At 35.2% G+C, this 18390-nt stretch overlaps 1 protein-coding gene across 2 annotated transcripts in view; it reads left to right on the top strand.

Moving 5' to 3' along the window:
* The window catches only part of LOC102809964 (guanine nucleotide exchange protein smcr8a-like), a 40664-nt gene extending 32184 nt beyond the window's left edge, over window positions 1-8480 (top strand). For both annotated transcript variants that reach the window (XM_085505662.1, XM_085505661.1), the window contains exons 16-21: window positions 1302-1410; window positions 1946-1999; window positions 4509-4695; window positions 5389-5552; window positions 7151-7229; window positions 7940-8480. In XM_085505662.1, the coding sequence (XP_085361788.1) occupies window positions 1302-1410; window positions 1946-1999; window positions 4509-4695; window positions 5389-5552; window positions 7151-7229; window positions 7940-8074 (728 nt within the window). In that variant the 3' untranslated portion in view covers window positions 8075-8480. The remainder of the gene's footprint in view (window positions 1-1301; window positions 1411-1945; window positions 2000-4508; window positions 4696-5388; window positions 5553-7150; window positions 7230-7939) is intronic.
* The last annotated feature ends 9910 nt before the right edge of the window (window positions 8481-18390 follow it).

The raw sequence follows: 18390 nt of genomic DNA, 5'->3' as shown, positions 1-18390 counted from the left end.
TCTGTTTTGGGCTGAGACCTGTAGGATTCCTGTATTGGGCTGAGACCTGTAGGATTCCTGTTTTGGGCTGAGACCTGTAGGATTTCTGTAGAGGGCAGAGATCTAAAGGATTTCTGTATTGGGCTGAGACCAGTAGGATTCCTGTATAGGGCGGAGACCTAAAGGATTTCTGTATTGGGCTGAGACCTGTAGGATTCCTGTATAGGGCGGAGACCTAAAGGATTCCTGTATTGGGCTGAGACCTGTAGGATTCCTGTATAGGGCAGAGATCTAAAGGATTTCTGTATTGGGCTGAGACCTGTAGGATTCCTGTATAGGGCAGAGACCTAAAGGATTTCTGTATTGGGCTGAGAGCTGTAGGATTCCTGTATAGGGCGGAGATCTAAAGGATTTCTGTATTGGGCTGAGACCTGTAGCATTCCTGTATAGGGCAGAGATCTAAAGGATTTCTGTATTGGGCTGAGACCTGTAGGATTCCTGTATAGGGCAGAGACCTAAAGGATTTCTGTATTGGGCTGAGACCTGTAGGATTCCTGTATAGGGCAGAGATCTAAAGGATTTCTGTATTGGGCTGAGACCTGTAGGATTCCTGTATAGGGCAGAGACCTAAAGGATTTCTGTATTGGGCTGAGACCTGTAGGATTCCTGTATAGGGCAGAGATCTAAAGGATTTCTGTATTGGGCTGAGACCTGTAGCATTCCTGTATAGGGCAGAGATCTAAAGGATTTCTGTATTGGGCTGAGACCTGTAGCATTCCTGTATAGGGCAGAGATCTAAAGGATTTCTTTATTGGGCTGAGACCTGTAGGATTCCTGTATAGGGCGGAGACCTAAAGGATTTCTGTATTGGGCTGAGACCTGTAGGATTCCTGTATAGGGCAGAGATCTAAAGGATTTCTGTATTGGGCTGAGACCTGTAGGATTCCTGTATAGGGCAGAGACCTAAAGGATTTCTGTATTGGGCTGAGACCTGTAGGATTCCTGTATAGGGCAGAGATCTAAAGGATTTCTGTATTGGGCTGAGACCTGTAGCATTCCTGTATAGGGCAGAGATCTAAAGGATTTCTGTATTGGGCTGAGACCTGTAGGATTTCTGTATTGGATTGAATTTACATGGCAGTCCTTTTACATGTGTGCTCAACCATGGAGGTATAATCTGTTTATACCTCCATGGTTCAACCCACTGGTAAACCCCACCACATGAAAATTCATGTCCTAGTGAACAGGATTTTGCTTAGACAATATCTAAATGATACAAATTAGTGGTAGTAATTGGCTTGTATTAACTTTTTTTTAAATAGGTGCTGGAATTGTTAAATTTGTCCATCATTATGAGTTCTCCGTGCATATAATCTATGCATTATTATCTGGCAGACCTGTAGTGATTCTAGGAAGTCCAAGATATGAAAAGTGAGTGCTATAGACCTGTGATGAGTGTTCATTTTTTAAGACCCCAATGTATTATCCATTGTGTGTTGTTGTTTACTCACCTTTGCCATGCAACGAAAAGATATTGCATCATTAGTTTGTATCCATCCATACATTTGTTATTTAATCTAGATTCCCAGTGGGCAAGGTTGTAATAGTTACACCATGTTTAACCTTTACATTAAGTTAAGGTATCAAAAAATGTCAGGATTGTCATGAGCAAGGCTATAATAGTTTCACTATGTTCATGAAGATATTCTATTGTATCATTGCTGCATAAGTATGGCCTTGTAGCCGTGTTTTATCCCAGGCAAACAAGGCTACATTAGTTTTTATAATATGTTTATGATGATATTCTGCATTTTTATGTTGTACATTGTAGGATCAGAATGATGCGTAATATTTTCTCCTAATAGTATTACTCCATAAATTGGATGTTTTTGCAACTACAGCCAACTCGCAATCGTAAACAGTCTTTCCTGAGGCAATTCATAGTGTCTATATAATTGTATTACAGGGAGGTCCGATCACTGATAACTACTCTCTGGTTATTTGTCCCTGGACATTCAAAGTAAGTCTATAGAGAGCCTGGATCATCTCCACCTACTCTATTTAATTATATTTTACACAATTATTTTATAGGTGAATGATCTTTTGTTTTTGTGAATTTTCTTTTTAGTAAAATTGTATAAAGTTTTTCAAATGAATGTTCGGCCTTTCATTAATACGGATTTCATAGGGACCTTGACAAAGATATATCAGTTATTCAATATTTCTATGATTACAATCACATACAGTAAGTATTCGCAATATAATATGGTATTGGACAAAAAAAACAGTCTGTAGAGATGTCATTAGTTTTGAAAACAATATGTTGTTGCAGTATTATTTTGAATCATAATTACAGAAATAGGTGAATTTTTGTAGCTTTGATTACCTAGGAACAGTAGAACCTTTTGTCCTTAGTAAACAACCACACTAACGTACATCATAAATCACATATTTAAGATGAAATATGACCAATTTTTAATATTTATCTAATTATCATAACAGGGGTGCAGAGTTTAATATACACAACCTTGACATTCGTAAATAATAATTATTTAAAAAAAATTGTTTCAGATCCTAAACTGTGTTGAAACTTTTGCAGAAAGTTTTGCACCATATGGTTGCTTTATGCACCTACCCCTGCCTTCAGCTTGAATTTCTCCACAGAACTTTGATGAGTATGACACACTGATTATTTATCCCTTAGATTTGCAGCAGTTTTAGCTCTTCTTAATAATTATATATTTTGTTATATTGCACAACATACATTTGAAAATTAATTACAATGGGTTATTTGAAAATATGGTTCTCAAAATGTTGCTGATCACAAGTAGTATAGTGTTTGTATTATTTTGATTGGTAGGTCAGCAGTCATGCTAAGCTACTATTATAATAATTTCATAGAGATCTGGTGAAAATGCCTTGATCTATTAAATAACTCTCTAATAAAACATTATGTATTGCCAATGTCTCTATGTGGCTTTAACCCAATTGACATCAAAATAAATTTTTCTCACCAATCAAAAAAAAAAAAAAAAAAAAAAAAAAATAATATTATATTCAAAAAATTTGTTTGAGATATGTAGCCAATACAAAATTATGTTCGTTTGGTCCAAAATAAATAAAAACAATGATAGAAAAATACATAAAAATTAGCAGAATGTTGCACCAAAACAAAATTCTAACATGCAAAAGGTTAATGCTACTCAATGTAAGTGACTGTAATATGAGACGTCTCACATCACCTAACATTTTTTGTAGTAAGTTACAGTACTCATAACTCACATATATGAGATACAGTCAATTGATTAATTACCTGTTCCATGGAGTATTGTAATCTCCTAATAGAATAGCAGTATTACCTGTCTAAGTCAAAGGTCAATTGTTATTATCCATAATTGATCTTGTATCTTCTTCCTGTTACTGTGCTCTAGAGATTTTTGTTATGCATGATACTCTTCCACATGCTATGATTGATCGTATAAAGATAGTACTATCACAGAATTGTCTGTGTTCATTGATTCTATACAGTATACAGTGATTGTGGAATTCCATTTTATTTGTCTCCATTGATAATGTAATACTTGTTTATTGTTGAGTTCCTCCCATGTCAGTTGTAGATGTCATTTCTGAATTGCAATTATGACAAAGTTCAGACTTGACATAATTAAACTTGTAACTAAAATACTGAAACGATTATTGAATTGAATGGTGCACTATAGTTACCTAATTTGAATAATAATTAGCACATTTTTAGCTTGTCCACTGATATCTAGACCAATTATTGCATTGCGATGAAACTTTGTACATATATGCCTGAGGACAATGTGCAAATGTGATTAGTTTGGGATTGACACCATGTATACTAATCACCTAATTTGCATAATAATTAACCAACTTTATCAGATTTTAAATTAAATTGCTTTTCAACCAGAAACCAGCAACCAGAAAATCATTGATGCATAATGACATTCGTAGAGGTACTATCACTTTAGACAACTGTAATTATAATTTTTAGTATTTCGGATCAAATTTATTCACATTTTGAACCCCAAAGTTCAGACATGTATTAGCTGACAGTTTCTTATTCAATAGGCTAGTCTTAATTTTTTAATTAAATCCAAATATTTCTACTTCATATGTCTCATTGCCCTAAGTGTTCTTTCTAATCTTTCTTTAATCTTTTAGTATTGTAAAGCTTCATTTTTGTATATTAGTGGCCAAGCTTCTTAAAAGTCGCTATCCTAAAATTTTAATCCCCTAATTTAATTAACTTCCCTGTTTCTACTTTATATGCTGCAATGTACTCACACAGGATTTTTTCTCCAGGCTTACTTTGATTCAATATAATTAATATTCTGTATAAATTGCACTTGATAAAACATGTGCTGTACATGTGTCTTCATATAGATATATACTTTTTTTCAACATCTGTTCACTGGAGGTGGAAATTTGTTCTCTTGAGGTGGCATATGAAAAAATATTTCTTTTTTTGATGATAACTCGTATTGATGCATGTACATTCTTTTCAGTCGATACCATGTGGTTGTTCCATGGCATAGTGATCCCTTGACACTAAAAGATTTGGGAAGGATGAAATTAGTTGGATTATCTAAATCCAGATCTTCCAGATCATCAAATGTGTTGCCAAGTTCTGTTAGAAGATATGTATCAGTATTAGACTATGATAAAAGTTTATTGTACTCACCATCATACAAGGTATGCATAATATGATATTATGTTTTATATCAGTTGCAGATAAATACATTCAACTCATGCTTTATTGAAGATATTATAAAGATGCTGGGGAATCTGCCATCTCTGATGACTGCCTATTATTATTATTATATTGTATCTTAGACATGGCTAGACCAATTGCATTCAAAATTTACACATACATCAAACATAATATAATACATATGCACATCAATTTGTTTCATGATCTGATTCAAGATGACCGAATGGCAGCCATTATTTTACTCAACAAATCATCAAAATCAAGCATTATTGTTTACTTGGTATATACATTGGACATTATGGCGGCCATTTTGTTTTTAATGAATGTGGTTCTAGTGCCATATCTCTGACATGCTTTGACTGATTATGTTCAAATTTTAAATATTCATTATACATCATGTCATAGATATACAGATGTATTGGTTTTATGATCCGATTCAAAAATGCCAACCGGTGGCCATTTTGTTTCAATTAATGCTGTTCCAGAGCAATATTTCTCAATATGAACAAGTACTTGTACTATATTACTATAAACAAAACTTTATAACTTAGATTTGAACTAAGAAGGATTGTGCCATGCATGGCTTGTTATTATTATTATTATTATTATTATTATTATTATTATTATTATTAATGGTAATTATAATTATAATATTATGTTTGTATCAATTACAGGGTGTTTATATTGAATCTCTTGTAAATAAAAAGAAACAGTTTCGTAGTGATGAGACATTTATTGCTCATATTCACAGTGTATTATTACAATTGGCTTCAAAATCTTATCTTTATTATCACTCATACTGCCTGAATTCAACAAGTAATAAAGATGCACAATTTAGGTAAGACAATTATTAGGAATTTGTGTGCCATGGTATAGCATTTTTTGTCATGGCTGATCTTATTTTACAAACTTGTTATTAACATCACACAAATTCCTTTCAAATTGGGATGTTTACTTTTCCTAATCATTATTAAATTAAGGGAAAGTATATGACAAAAAACATTTCTGTCTGTGGCATAAATTTTCTTACTTGGTTAATTACAGCAACTGAACAGTTTTTATCAATAACTCTCAAACTATTTATTACTCAGTTTCGACTTATGGTCAAGTTCAATTGTGGCATGTGTTGTATGTATATTTTAAAGATATAGGTGACATTTTACTGAAAATTTTTTTCTTTTTGTAGTTGCAATAACACAAACAATTTTGATATAATCATCCTCAAAACCTTACCAAGATCTTACCAATTATAATAGCTTCTTCCACCATCCCAAACACTGTTTCTCTAAATTAGTGTTGAGCCATAGGTTGAAGAAGAAGAAAAAATGTGTGAAATTTAGGCAATAAATTCCAAAAAGGGGGATTTTTAATGATATAGTAGTATCATGAATATTATTAATTGAATATAATGTTATTATGATGACGTCATTGTTCTTACTTAATGTTTGGTATGAATTGTTTCCACTACATTTTAGCCAGTATTTTCTTTGCAAAATTTGGTATAGACATATTTTGGGTTGCTTCATAAATTTTATTTAACAGTTTGTATTCATTCTTTAATTGAATTCTAATTTAACATCTAGACTTTCAATGGGCAAGGTTGTAATAGTTACACTATGCTCTTTTTTCACATGCCTTTTGACATTTCTCTTACACTTTGTTGGTTTTGATTAAATTTATGAAATAGGCATGAGATAATTGATTACAGACTGATTGTAGTAACATATGTCTGGTTTCAAGTATTAAAATAAGTGGTTACATGTATAATATGCTTTAGGAAGGGATATTATGCTTTAGGAAGAGATATATAAATACACTGAACAAACCTTATACAAAGGGTAAATATTTAAACAACTAGACAGCACAGCTAAAATAATTCTAAAAAAAACAACAAAATTTTATAATATGCTAGAGATACAGTATATCTGTCATTACTAGAAAACTAAATTAGTTTGCCCACCTCTGGCACATAAATAAATTAATAAAGCTACCAGGAATTCAATCTATTTATATATAAATATATTTATATAGTTTGTGAAATGCATGAGGATATGAGGATATTTTATGCAAATAATATTCAATATCCAAATTAGTTATTACACTTGGGAAAAATATTGGGGAGAACTCTGGTGATAATGTTTAATGCAGATGAGTTTTGCAGCCACCTGTTGTGATTTCTTCATGTTTGTTATTTAGACTTTTTAGACAGTCACAAAACAGGAATATTACTGAACTTTGGGGTAAAATTGCAGAAATATACAACAACAGATGTCTTGAGGTTCCCTGTAAGATCATCTTCAAATTAATATGGTGATGTGTAACATGGTGTTAACAATGCAACTATACCTCTTGAAAGTTTTCTAATCTAACACATCCACAATACCATACATGGCAAGTACCTTCTAAACTTTAAAAGTTTAGTCTTTTGTTTGACAGTTCAACAAATCATCAGGCTGGTAAAAAGACAATGGCTAGTTTCCTTGGAGTCACTGATGGTGATGCTGATATTGTGAAGGTAAACGAACAAACAAAGTAATGTTTATTAATGTATATGTAGCTATGAACACCTGTGTTGCCCATGTGGTAGATGTAAAAGTTCACTTATAAAAAACATGTGGTGTGTACATGAGAATACTGACATATGGAAAACCTATTGCTCATGTGGTGTTTACATTGGAGCATGAACATATACTTATTTATTTAGTCATTATTTATTGGAATGAGGATGCATGTTACACATGTTTCTGTCACCAGGCTCAGGGCTCAATAAAAGACTTGGAAATGATGAACAGTGCAACTTGAGCATGTACATGCATTGAGAGTCAGTTGTTTCATCAAAACCACTACCAATGTTGCTCACATGGTGTTTATATAATAAACATGGTTTTTTCCATGTGTTTACATAGAAACATGTACATACATGTAAGGGTGGGAACACCAGTATGTGCTGCTCCTATGTTGTTTTTGATACATGAAATTTTCTCTAAAGCATGTCTAGCCAACATCCGATGACCATTGCATGTACTAGATGACCCCAATTAAAACTTGATACATGGTAGCAGTCTATCTTTGCAGTGATAAATTACTATTGTATCTTGTTACATTTGCCGGATTTTCTTGTTAAAATTGTAACTTTAGTGTAAAGTGCATCCCATTTATATCCCATTTCTATGATCTGTTATAACATTTATATATAAAGTATTGTAATCTATTTTTTTTTTGCAGTACTGGGTGGAATTAATAAAACAGCAACAAGTTGATGACTTTATTGCTAGAATCAATGGATATTCTAATCATGACCAGCTACCCTCTCCGCCAGTCAGAATAGATTTCAGACAATCTCGAGAATATGCAGTGTAATGAGCCAATTAGCATCATGGTATTGGTAAAAGAATAGACACATTTACTACTAGTATTTGATAACTTACAAATGCAGATGCTTACAAATATACTACCACTAAATTTACATATTTTTTGAATGACTTTCTATACAAACATTTTCTAATGTTTAATTTGATATTATTAAATCTTAAAGTTTTGTTATATTAAGAAGATTTTTTTGTAGCGTCTGTAAATACACGAAATGATAGATTTGAAAACAGTCATTGTTTCCATTGGCTCGCGTGCGAGTTCCTGTTCAGCGAGTCTGCTTGTACTGATGATAACTGTACTTCTATGATTATTTCAATGCTAATATGTCCATGCTTATTTTAACGAAACATAACACTTTTTCTACTTGTACAAATAAAGTGGTTAGGTCGAAGTATTTGGGGCATTGAGGCTAAGTCTTTTACTAGCATTTACCCATGAAAATTGTCCCTCTATCCTGACTAAGCAACGGCAGACGCTTCTTTGTTTCAATTTGTTTCAATTCAAATTTGATCCGGGTTGCGTGTAAATACATTCCAAGTGGGAGGGACGTCTCGTAAACATGCGGACTTATCACTCAACATGCACTTTATTTCTTTATTATATACTAAGTACTATTTATTATGGAATTGTGTGCTAGTTAACACTTGGGTTGTGGCAAATTTAACACCTTTCCGAGGTGTGACTACTTTTGAAACCTGCCATTGTCTTCATTTAAACGGCGGCGCATGACACAAGAATTCTGTGACCTTTCGGTGAACATGCACCCGTTTTTACTAACTACAATTATAATTCTATGATTCTTTAATCGCTGACCACGGGTTCATACTAATTTTACGGAAACAAAAAAACAATTTTCACATGTTATGCGGAGTGTGCTGGCTGGTCATGGCCGTTTATTAAATTATTGTGCTTTCACGTTTCCTGTGCAATTTCGTGACGAGCAAAAATCGATTCTATGCAAACGACTGAACGAACTTTTTGATATAAACACTTAAATGAATAATAAACAAAAAGCACTGGAAATAGTAGTTAAAGCTGCTTTTATTTGCGACCTTCGCAATGTAATCCGCGTACACTCGTCGACTGTAATGTTGAGTACAGGGCGGCGTGCGCCGGTTGACACCTAGGCTAGATCGCCTTGACACCTATTTGCTACCATTATTTTTATATATGAATCACCCCTAAAGTAAAAACCTTAACAGCATCATGCCAATCTTAACCAACCATGTACACATCATTTCATAACCATGGTAAATATTTGATTTTACTGTGATAAAACACAATTGGACGTACGTTGTTATATTATAAGCAAACGTTACAAGCCTTTGTATTACCCCTCGCATAGGGCTTTTTTGCTACTAGCAAACGATACATTTTACCAATCGCATATGCCATTTTTACCACTAGCATATGGCATATTTTGCTACTTGCGACTCGAAACTTGGTACTCGCATACGGCACTAATTCTAGGTCGTACATACCTCTTCATTTATATGGCATTATGGCTTTAGTTTCGCATCAATGTCGTGTTATTAAAAAGTTGAGGCGGTTATGGCTTGGTTTCATTGTGGCCTCATTATGGCGACAATGTGGCATCAGCATCGCGTCAACAAAGACGTACAGTACTGAATTCGCCCAACCTTCTGCCCGCTTTCGATTTTCAATCCTTTTTTTTCGCTCGCTTTTGCGACCGCTTGTAGAATTCGGCCGGACAAATTCCGTCCGCCTTTTTTTCGACCGCGCAAACACGGAAATATCACCGCTCGCTCGCTCGCTCGCATTTAAAATGTGATCGGACTTAAACTTAAAATTGTGAGTGAAACACAGAAAAATACCACCAAAATGACGATTTTGTATCTGTTTTCTTGCCAGTAAATAAAATGAACAAAAATAAAGTAATTTATAACAATAACAGTTTCATTTCGTATATAGTAAGTTGTGTTGTATCCGACCGACAATTGCATCACGATTTTCCTTGCAGTCAATATGACATTCGTCACCTCGCAGATTGTACTGTACTTAACACAGTTTTTGATGCCCAATACACACAACACTAAAATAATTAAACAAGACATTTTTGTGAACTGTCATTTTACTTTTGATCATATTATTTTATTTCCCTTATCGCCTTGAATTTCAAATCGAATAATGTCGAACTTCGGTACATCCGTTTTTTCTCTATGGCCTGCCAAAATACTTAGCTGATATAGCTGATGCCATGTTGATGCCATGAGTCTGCGAATCTGAGGCCACGATTATGCCACAAAATAAACGAGGCGAACGCAGCTTCAATTTTCAATGACGCGATGTGTAGGCGACAATGATGCCACAAAAGCCAAAGCTTTTGCGATAACTATACTGTATGTGTATATTTTAGTTTGTTATTATGTTGATGCTATACAATAACGTATTCCTTTGGTGATGATGTTATCATATTTAAAATTGTGTTTGGCAGTTTGTGTTACGATAAGGGTCTTGCTAAATATCTAGGCACTTCATTGAAATGCTGAACGATTTCAATTTCATTTTGTTCTTCTTTAGGTGCCATTAAGCTTAAATTTCAGTAATAGTTCACCAGAACGGTCAGCTACATGTTGCAATCAAATCTAACATTGGTTTAAAACTACTTGTAACATCACCAGATACGAAATAGTGCCTTCATGTTAACTATGGACACGACTTATGAAGAGAATTTTGTGAAGCCATGAAGATGTTAGTAGTCAGTGTGTATCATGTCATCGTTTTAACCTATTGTCACCTAAGTAATATTATTCAACTACGTCAATGTATTCTATACTCTCTTGAATTCTCAGAAGAAATATTACAAGTAATTCTCAGATGTCTTCATCGCAGCAATGTACAAACTGTCACTGGCACTCTGTTTTAAATGTCCTTGCTGTCTTTTACGTTTAGTTTCTTTAGAAGACAATTTCCAGCCACTGTCAAATTATAAGATTTTGACTATTGCTTCTGTGCAGTGAAGCTAGTAACGTGTTCGGCAATGTGTTCATAGGAGGGAGATTCATTGATGATTTCACCTTCATATTGTGACATAATTGTTGACACATACCTTTCATTGTTTTAGTCCAGAATAGATCATCCCTGGAATGAACTTCTGACTGGTTCATTCTGGTTCACCAATGACGCCCAGAAGCACAACATATGTTAGACTCTTCCAAATGTTATAATTACTTTTACCTTCTCTACAATATAGAAATACGATGCAGTGTTACACCCAGTTAGAGCATGCATTGCTGGTAGACGTAGACACATATTCACCCAAGATATGAACGGATATGGCCTCCCTATGCAAACTTGCCAAAAATCTGCCTTAAAAAGTCAAGTTAAGTACTCATAAGCCCAATTCATCAACAACATAACACCAATGTCTCTGGCAAGTATGACAGCATTATTGTTGGAAACTACGGCACAAGTAAGCAAGTGTCTGCTTCCTCATAATTGTAGTCTTGCAAATCGTCACCTTTGCCACCCCTCTTCGTCACAACTTGATATATTGTGTTGGATGATGTGACTATAAGAGGAGTTGCACCAGTCTCATCTTATCTTCCTTTATAAATCATGCCTTAAGCTGTATTTAATCATTCTACTCATTTCAATACAGTAATTTTGCCATTTCAATTCATGTAGCATTTGCTGCGGGACTTGTGGTCCTGGGTTTTTCCATTTTTACAACAACGGACCTACTGTAGAAATGAAGATCTTTGTGTCTCGATAGACGTAGATTTCTTCTCAAAACCACTGAACTGTTTGACTTGAGCATAAATAGAAAGAATGTTCAAAACTACCAAAATGCTTAAATGACTTCTACTACATGTAATTTCTATTGACACTATTTATTCCACGGAACTGATATTGACAGTGATATGCATTAGCTTGACCCCTGACAATATATTCAATTCTTTATTTCTGGCAAATATTTGTGTCACTGTTAATAAAGTACCAGTTCAATTGCTTTAATACTTGGTATGCAGTCAACTTGTGTGAACTGGTGTCAGTTTTGTTCATTTCGGGATAATACATTGAATTCTTTATTGTTGGCATTAACTCAATTGCGTTGATACTTGGTATGCAAGTACATTTGGGTAGACCTTAGTGAGATGCTGTTCTTTACTTCTTTGTGAAAACTACTTTGATACTTTGATGGTTTGTAACAAGTTGATAACAGTTATAATTGTATTTGCCAAACCAACAACCATATAAACTACCATGGTTGTGGTTTATAACCGTGGTTGTGATGACAATGACCATGGCAAGTAGCTAACATATCATTGTATTAGAACATTATCAGCATTGATTTGAGGGGGACACTCTACAAAGACAGAAAAGCTATTTCGACTATAAGGTTGATTTTTGTTGGTAATGGGCAGATCATTACTAACTACCAATATCTCAAGAACCGCTAATCTAATCTAATTCAATGTAACTGATTATATAGCTGCATAGCTGCTGGAAATTCCACTAAATCTAAATCTAGAGATCTAATAGTTCAATTGTTGTTGTTAGTCGTCAAGTCGTTTATATATTCCTTAAACATATTCATGTCTGCATCTCAAGATTATAATAATGCTTTGTGATAATGCACAGACTTGATACAATTTCAGTGAAAGTCACTAATTTGTATTAAGTGGATCATACTCAGATTCTCTAATTTTAGTGAATATTTTTTGGGGAAATGCTATTTTCTACTTCTTCTTGACAACAACAAGCCCTAATGCTTCGACGCTTTATATGTAGACTTCTTGAGTGGCCCTTAGCTAGATTTGCTCATTTTGTGATGATACCTCCTAGTTTATACTTTTGTTATTTTTGGTAACAATGCTTTTTTTTTACTATACAGCTGCAAGCTTCTTGTTTGAGGTATGTGTCATGCAGCATGCACCTTGCATGCAAGTCACTGGAAAAGCCATCCATTGCAATGCTGACCTGACACTGAAGCTGTGACTCGTCTATTGGCCTGGGTGGTACTTGAGGATGTAATATCCAGGGATGAGAATTTTTCGCGAATCCGCGGAATTCCGCGGATTTCTAAGCCCCAGGGAAAATTTTAGGGGGGTAAGAATACAAATCTTGTTCATTCACCGGAAGTAAACACGCTGTCGGGTCATTGTTGACGGCTGCAAGAGGCCTGTATCAGTGTATGGTCGAAGGGAGACAACTCGCGGTGTCTCCAATGCGGAATGTTCGCGACTCTTTTCATCAGTGCAATCGTAAAATGCGAAGTGGTTTCGAAGTGTTCGTAGTGATATGTAACGATTAACATGATTGGCTGGGTTTGTTCTGACGGGCCAATCAGTGAAGAGCTTTAATTTGTATTGTTTCAATTATTAGCTGCGTTGGATCGTTGTTTACAAGTTTCATGCAGCGATAATGGTGAAATTGGCTACAGAAGACAACGAATCAGCTGTACGAGAGATCGATAAAGACATTAGGAACAAATTTCGTTGGGCATGGCTTGACAAGGAAGAGACTTTGATCGTGCGAATCGGGAAGAAAGATGAAGTGGTAACTGTAAAATTGAGTGACTTCATCGGCAAGTGCGAGGTCCTGGGAAAGGCGCAGTGTCTGTATTGTAACGATTTGATCAACTACGGTTCTCGGACCCCGGCTATTTTACTTTCAGCCAATCTTTACTTTCTCCAATCCAGTCCAAGAATGACCAAGTACCTAGGATGGATTTCAGCTTCAAGTTGATGGAAATGCCTGCTTCCAGGTCTGCGTCAAAGTATCTGAAAGATCATTGGTAGTTGTTTGTTTGAGTCACTTCTAGCTAAGTCGAGGCAGTTTCGTACTAACGACATATCTTTTCTTAGCGGTCCCATCAGTAAATAAATAAATAAAGAGAAGGACTTCTTTGTATCCTGAAAAATATTCGAAGGAACAGTATAATTATGCTATGACAGTAGTCTGACAATTCAAATAGACCACATTTATTTCACACATCAGTTACCCAAGACATTATCCTTGCATCTTCTGTCAACCTGGTGTTGGATAGTGCAAGCGTGACCATCTTCACGTATTGCAAACCCGAAGTATTGGACTAGGCCTATCAATATATTCCTCATGTATATAGGAAGATGAAGTGTTCCGCCTTATATCTTGCCATGTGTGGATATTTGCTGCTTATCGTGTGTAGTCCCCGTAGGACAACCAGTGAGGTAAGGCTGGTATACTATAAACATGTTGATTTAGCTTCATAGAGTTTAATAATTTTGACTCACTTTGGTACAGATTATATGCAGGCCATCACAAGATCCTGTGTGTTTTCTTTCCCACACAGAGCCTGCAGTCAGTACAGTTTGTCACACACATTACTACACCTTTGGCCTTGTACAGGATTAAACATTACTAGTAGTTGCCGATATTACCCCCAACAAACAGCAAACTGCATTGGAGAAAATATACTGTATCCTTGCACTAACCACCACTCCTGACAACGACACCCTCTCACGGGACGTTGCCTAGGGACCCAGAGGAAGCAAATACATTAAAGTCAGAGGTGTCATCTATACTAGCTAAAATGACAGTATTTTCCAGCCCTGTTACTTAGCATGGTTTCTATGCCAACCTGTTTCCAATACAAAATTCAGGCTAGTAATAGATTTGTCAACCTTCAACCACTTAGTCGTTGTTCAAGCTGTTCAAGATAATTATGCCAAACTCTAGCTCAAGGGTGCATACATGACAACCTTGTTTGTGGTAGAAGGATCGGCCTCTGCTCAGCACTGCTGGTGTTTACAAGGATGTGCTAGACAGTGGTAAGTTCACACGCTGGACATCTCAGTGTACCTGTACATAATCGACTGGCATTCCTAAGATCTTTTGTAGTCAACATAGAAAGGTCACAGTTAGAGTCACCCCCAAACTTGGGAATATGTGTCAAAAAGACGCTTCTTCACTGATAATTCAGTTTTTCAGCCAGACTTTATGAACTAGCCGTCTCTTTAGGCTAAAAACGAGATCGAATGGAACGACCAGGTATCACACAACATTCCTGGATATGTGGTGCACCTGGTAGGTGATATCATTATTTTTAATTCCGGGGTCGACTGGCTGACATTACAAGACCCATGTTGTCTAAATTGAACAAAAAGTGTAAGTAAATGTAATGCCTAATAAAGAAGGCTATCCGGAGCAGCCCCTCTATTTCAGTTGACCCTGTGACCTAATCAATATTCATAACTAATATTTTCAGCACTGCTGCAGATATTGACATGCAGCCAGTGCTTGAATGAAAGCACGAAACGATAGATAAACTAATGATATGTGATTACATTACCTCAATAATAATCGAACCTGTAAAATCTCCAGTACTGTTACAAATTGCAACATGCATCCAATACTGATGTTGTCTAACAAGATGACGAGAAACAAATCTCATTAATATGCTCTTCAAGACCTCCCAGTTTAGATGGTGCAGTAAAAAGATTTCTAATGTTTAGTATACTGTATAAACCATATTTTTTCTGGACAAACGGTTGGCTTGTATTGTTCCTTGCCAACATTTGTCGAGTGTGCTGAAATATTTGCTCATCCTAAAAGTTGAAACTTGTATATATTTCATACAAAGCATAATTGTGACTGAAAAGTAAGCAATATGGTATTTCTTTGCGTACGAACACGGTCCATCAAAGCTAGGGTGATTAGTCAGAATCTCCAATTACGTGAGGGATTTTTTTTTCTGTTACAGTTGTGTTTTTTTAAAGTTCATGAATATTAATTAATGTTTATTTTGGCCGCATCACCATGAATAAATGTCAAGGTATATGTTATATCATGGATCATTCAGTCCAAAATAGTGCCTTCACTCTGCCGATAGACTGTAGGCGGGTTCGTTGGCAAATGGCTGCTCAGCTTCGTCATCAGCGAGATCTGACTGGCCTGGCACCAAGGAAGTATTTTCATTGACAATGTGTTGCTTCTCAATAATGAGGATTTCGCAATGTTCTGTTTTATTGATACATTCAGTATAGTGAGATTGGTCTAGTCTGCTCAGCAACAATAATAGACAATTAAAAGTGGTTTTATAATTCTTCAGATGTCACCAATCAAATGTCCCACCAAGCAGTGTCAACTGCATTCAATGCACAACACATACCTGTAGTGGCAATATTTTGATGAGTGGGGTATTAACAGTATTGCTTGGCTGCACTGCACTGCACTGTGGACACCGAATTAACCATTAATGATCTACAAACATTCATCAGTTGATTCACCTCCACCTTAGGTTAATTCGGAGACCATCCAAATGCATGCCTGGTTACTTGGCAATAGTAATTTTTCCGAAAGTAACTGGGACTCCTGGTGCCCTCAACGGTTTCAACGGTCTAGTACCTCTGAATTTGGAAATGTGTTTTATGTTATGACATATATTGCATCATAAAGTTGAATACTGGATGATTTTTCAGTCTATTGCTGAAATAGTATGTGTTACACACAACGTGTAGTTACCTGTTTACTGTGTGAACTACGTACCTTAGTAATTGGCAATAATTACAGTATTATCTCCCGTGTTGTGAATGTCCCCATACTCCTGTCACATACACAACAATCCGATGCTGCAATTGAATCCACCATGATTGAAGACATTTAGGTGTTTTCATTGTCATTTACGTATATGAAACACTCTTGTTAGAAATAAGAATGTATGTAATATAAAATCATCTTTATTGTTTATTTCCTGTTCAATCAATACATACACGAGGTCATAGGATAAAAGTATTTTTAATCAAGGTTTCCATGGTTTTTGCAACAAAATATATGTATGACGAAGTTACCTGACGTGGCTTGTGGATAAGTTGACATTTTTTATGAACGTTTTCAATTGTGTAATAAAACCGATACGGTTGAACCGATACAATATCAGCCATATTATATAATGCAAATTACCAAGGACGTTAATATGGTTCAATAACACAGAGTGGCAGGTTGGGATCACAATAACTGCAAGGTTATTGACAAATAAACTAGAGATTAGTCCATATATATGGAATACGTCTCCAGTTGCACTTGAGATTATTAAACTACAAAATCTGCATCAACTGCTTCAGACTGAGATTTGTGAATGTGACTCCAAACGCCAGCTTTTTTACTAAAGTAAATAATAATAAAGGTGATTGTTATCTCACTACCATCAATTCTCTACACTTTTACAGAAATATTCAACTTGCTCCTAGTTCAGGTGCAGAGAATTTACTTCTGGAATAATCAGTTTCCTAAAATATGAACTCGATTAAGATCAAACTACAACGAAATACATGATTGTCGTCATAGTATAGCAATGCCGGAGATCACCAAATTGTAACTGTCGCATCCACTGCAGGATAGCTGAATCGTTTGACTGAAAATCTCGCCATGAAGTTAGTTGAACGTCATGTCTTTGTCAGCCGCTAATTTGATATTTAGGCTTTCCATTAACTCACTGTCAGCGTTTTCGTTACAGGTCGTCTCTAGCTGACGTTTGGAGGATCTGCAAGTATGTATGGTTCAGTGATTAGCGCGTCCGCCTGCATCGGCGAGGCGCTACACTGGGGGCATAATTCACGTAAACATAATGGTCAATTTTAATCTAGAACATTTTCAATTATTGCTTTTGATATGCCCAACACGTATGCCACAAGATTATTTGAAAATATTATCATTCTAACATTTTCGAATAAATAATGGTTCTAATCTTTATTATTTATAAAAAAAAAACAGATGCAAAACATAACAACATCGACAATTACCAGTATGTTAGAATTCCCAATTCAGTTTACAGTACAATAATAATAATTATAATATTAATAACAATATAGTATTGGAAAAACAAATTCTGCTCTTGTAATTACTAGTATTTTTTTCAAAAATTAGTTGAAAACAAAAATATTCAATGATAAAGTTACATCTGGATAAACATATTAATAGTATTGCTATGGTGTTGCTACGTTTTGTGATCGATAGAACATTTTAATGACCATATTCAATAGGTTTTGAATTAATAACAAAAACACAGAAATGAACAGTCACTATGGAAACGCTGTGACGATTCATCATCATTTTAATCACGTTTCTTATGTAACCAATTGCATGAGATATGCACGCCATGTGATATATATAACCTGTCTTTAACCTCCCATACAGCACAAGTTATATTTCAATATGTTTTTCTCCATCATAGTTGTACGAATCGTTATGAAACCCGTTGTAAGGATTAATTTAAATCTTTTCTTCGCAAAAGAAATATTACACCTCAAAGACATTATGTTTCTCATATCCAGGAGAATTTATTTTACTATGGCTATTGA

This window comes from Saccoglossus kowalevskii, chromosome 11 (assembly GCF_978046115.1).
Source record: "Saccoglossus kowalevskii chromosome 11, keSacKowa6.1, whole genome shotgun sequence".
Lineage (NCBI taxonomy): Eukaryota > Metazoa > Hemichordata > Enteropneusta > Harrimaniidae > Saccoglossus > Saccoglossus kowalevskii.
This window is presented reverse-complemented; position numbering and strand designations above follow the sequence as displayed.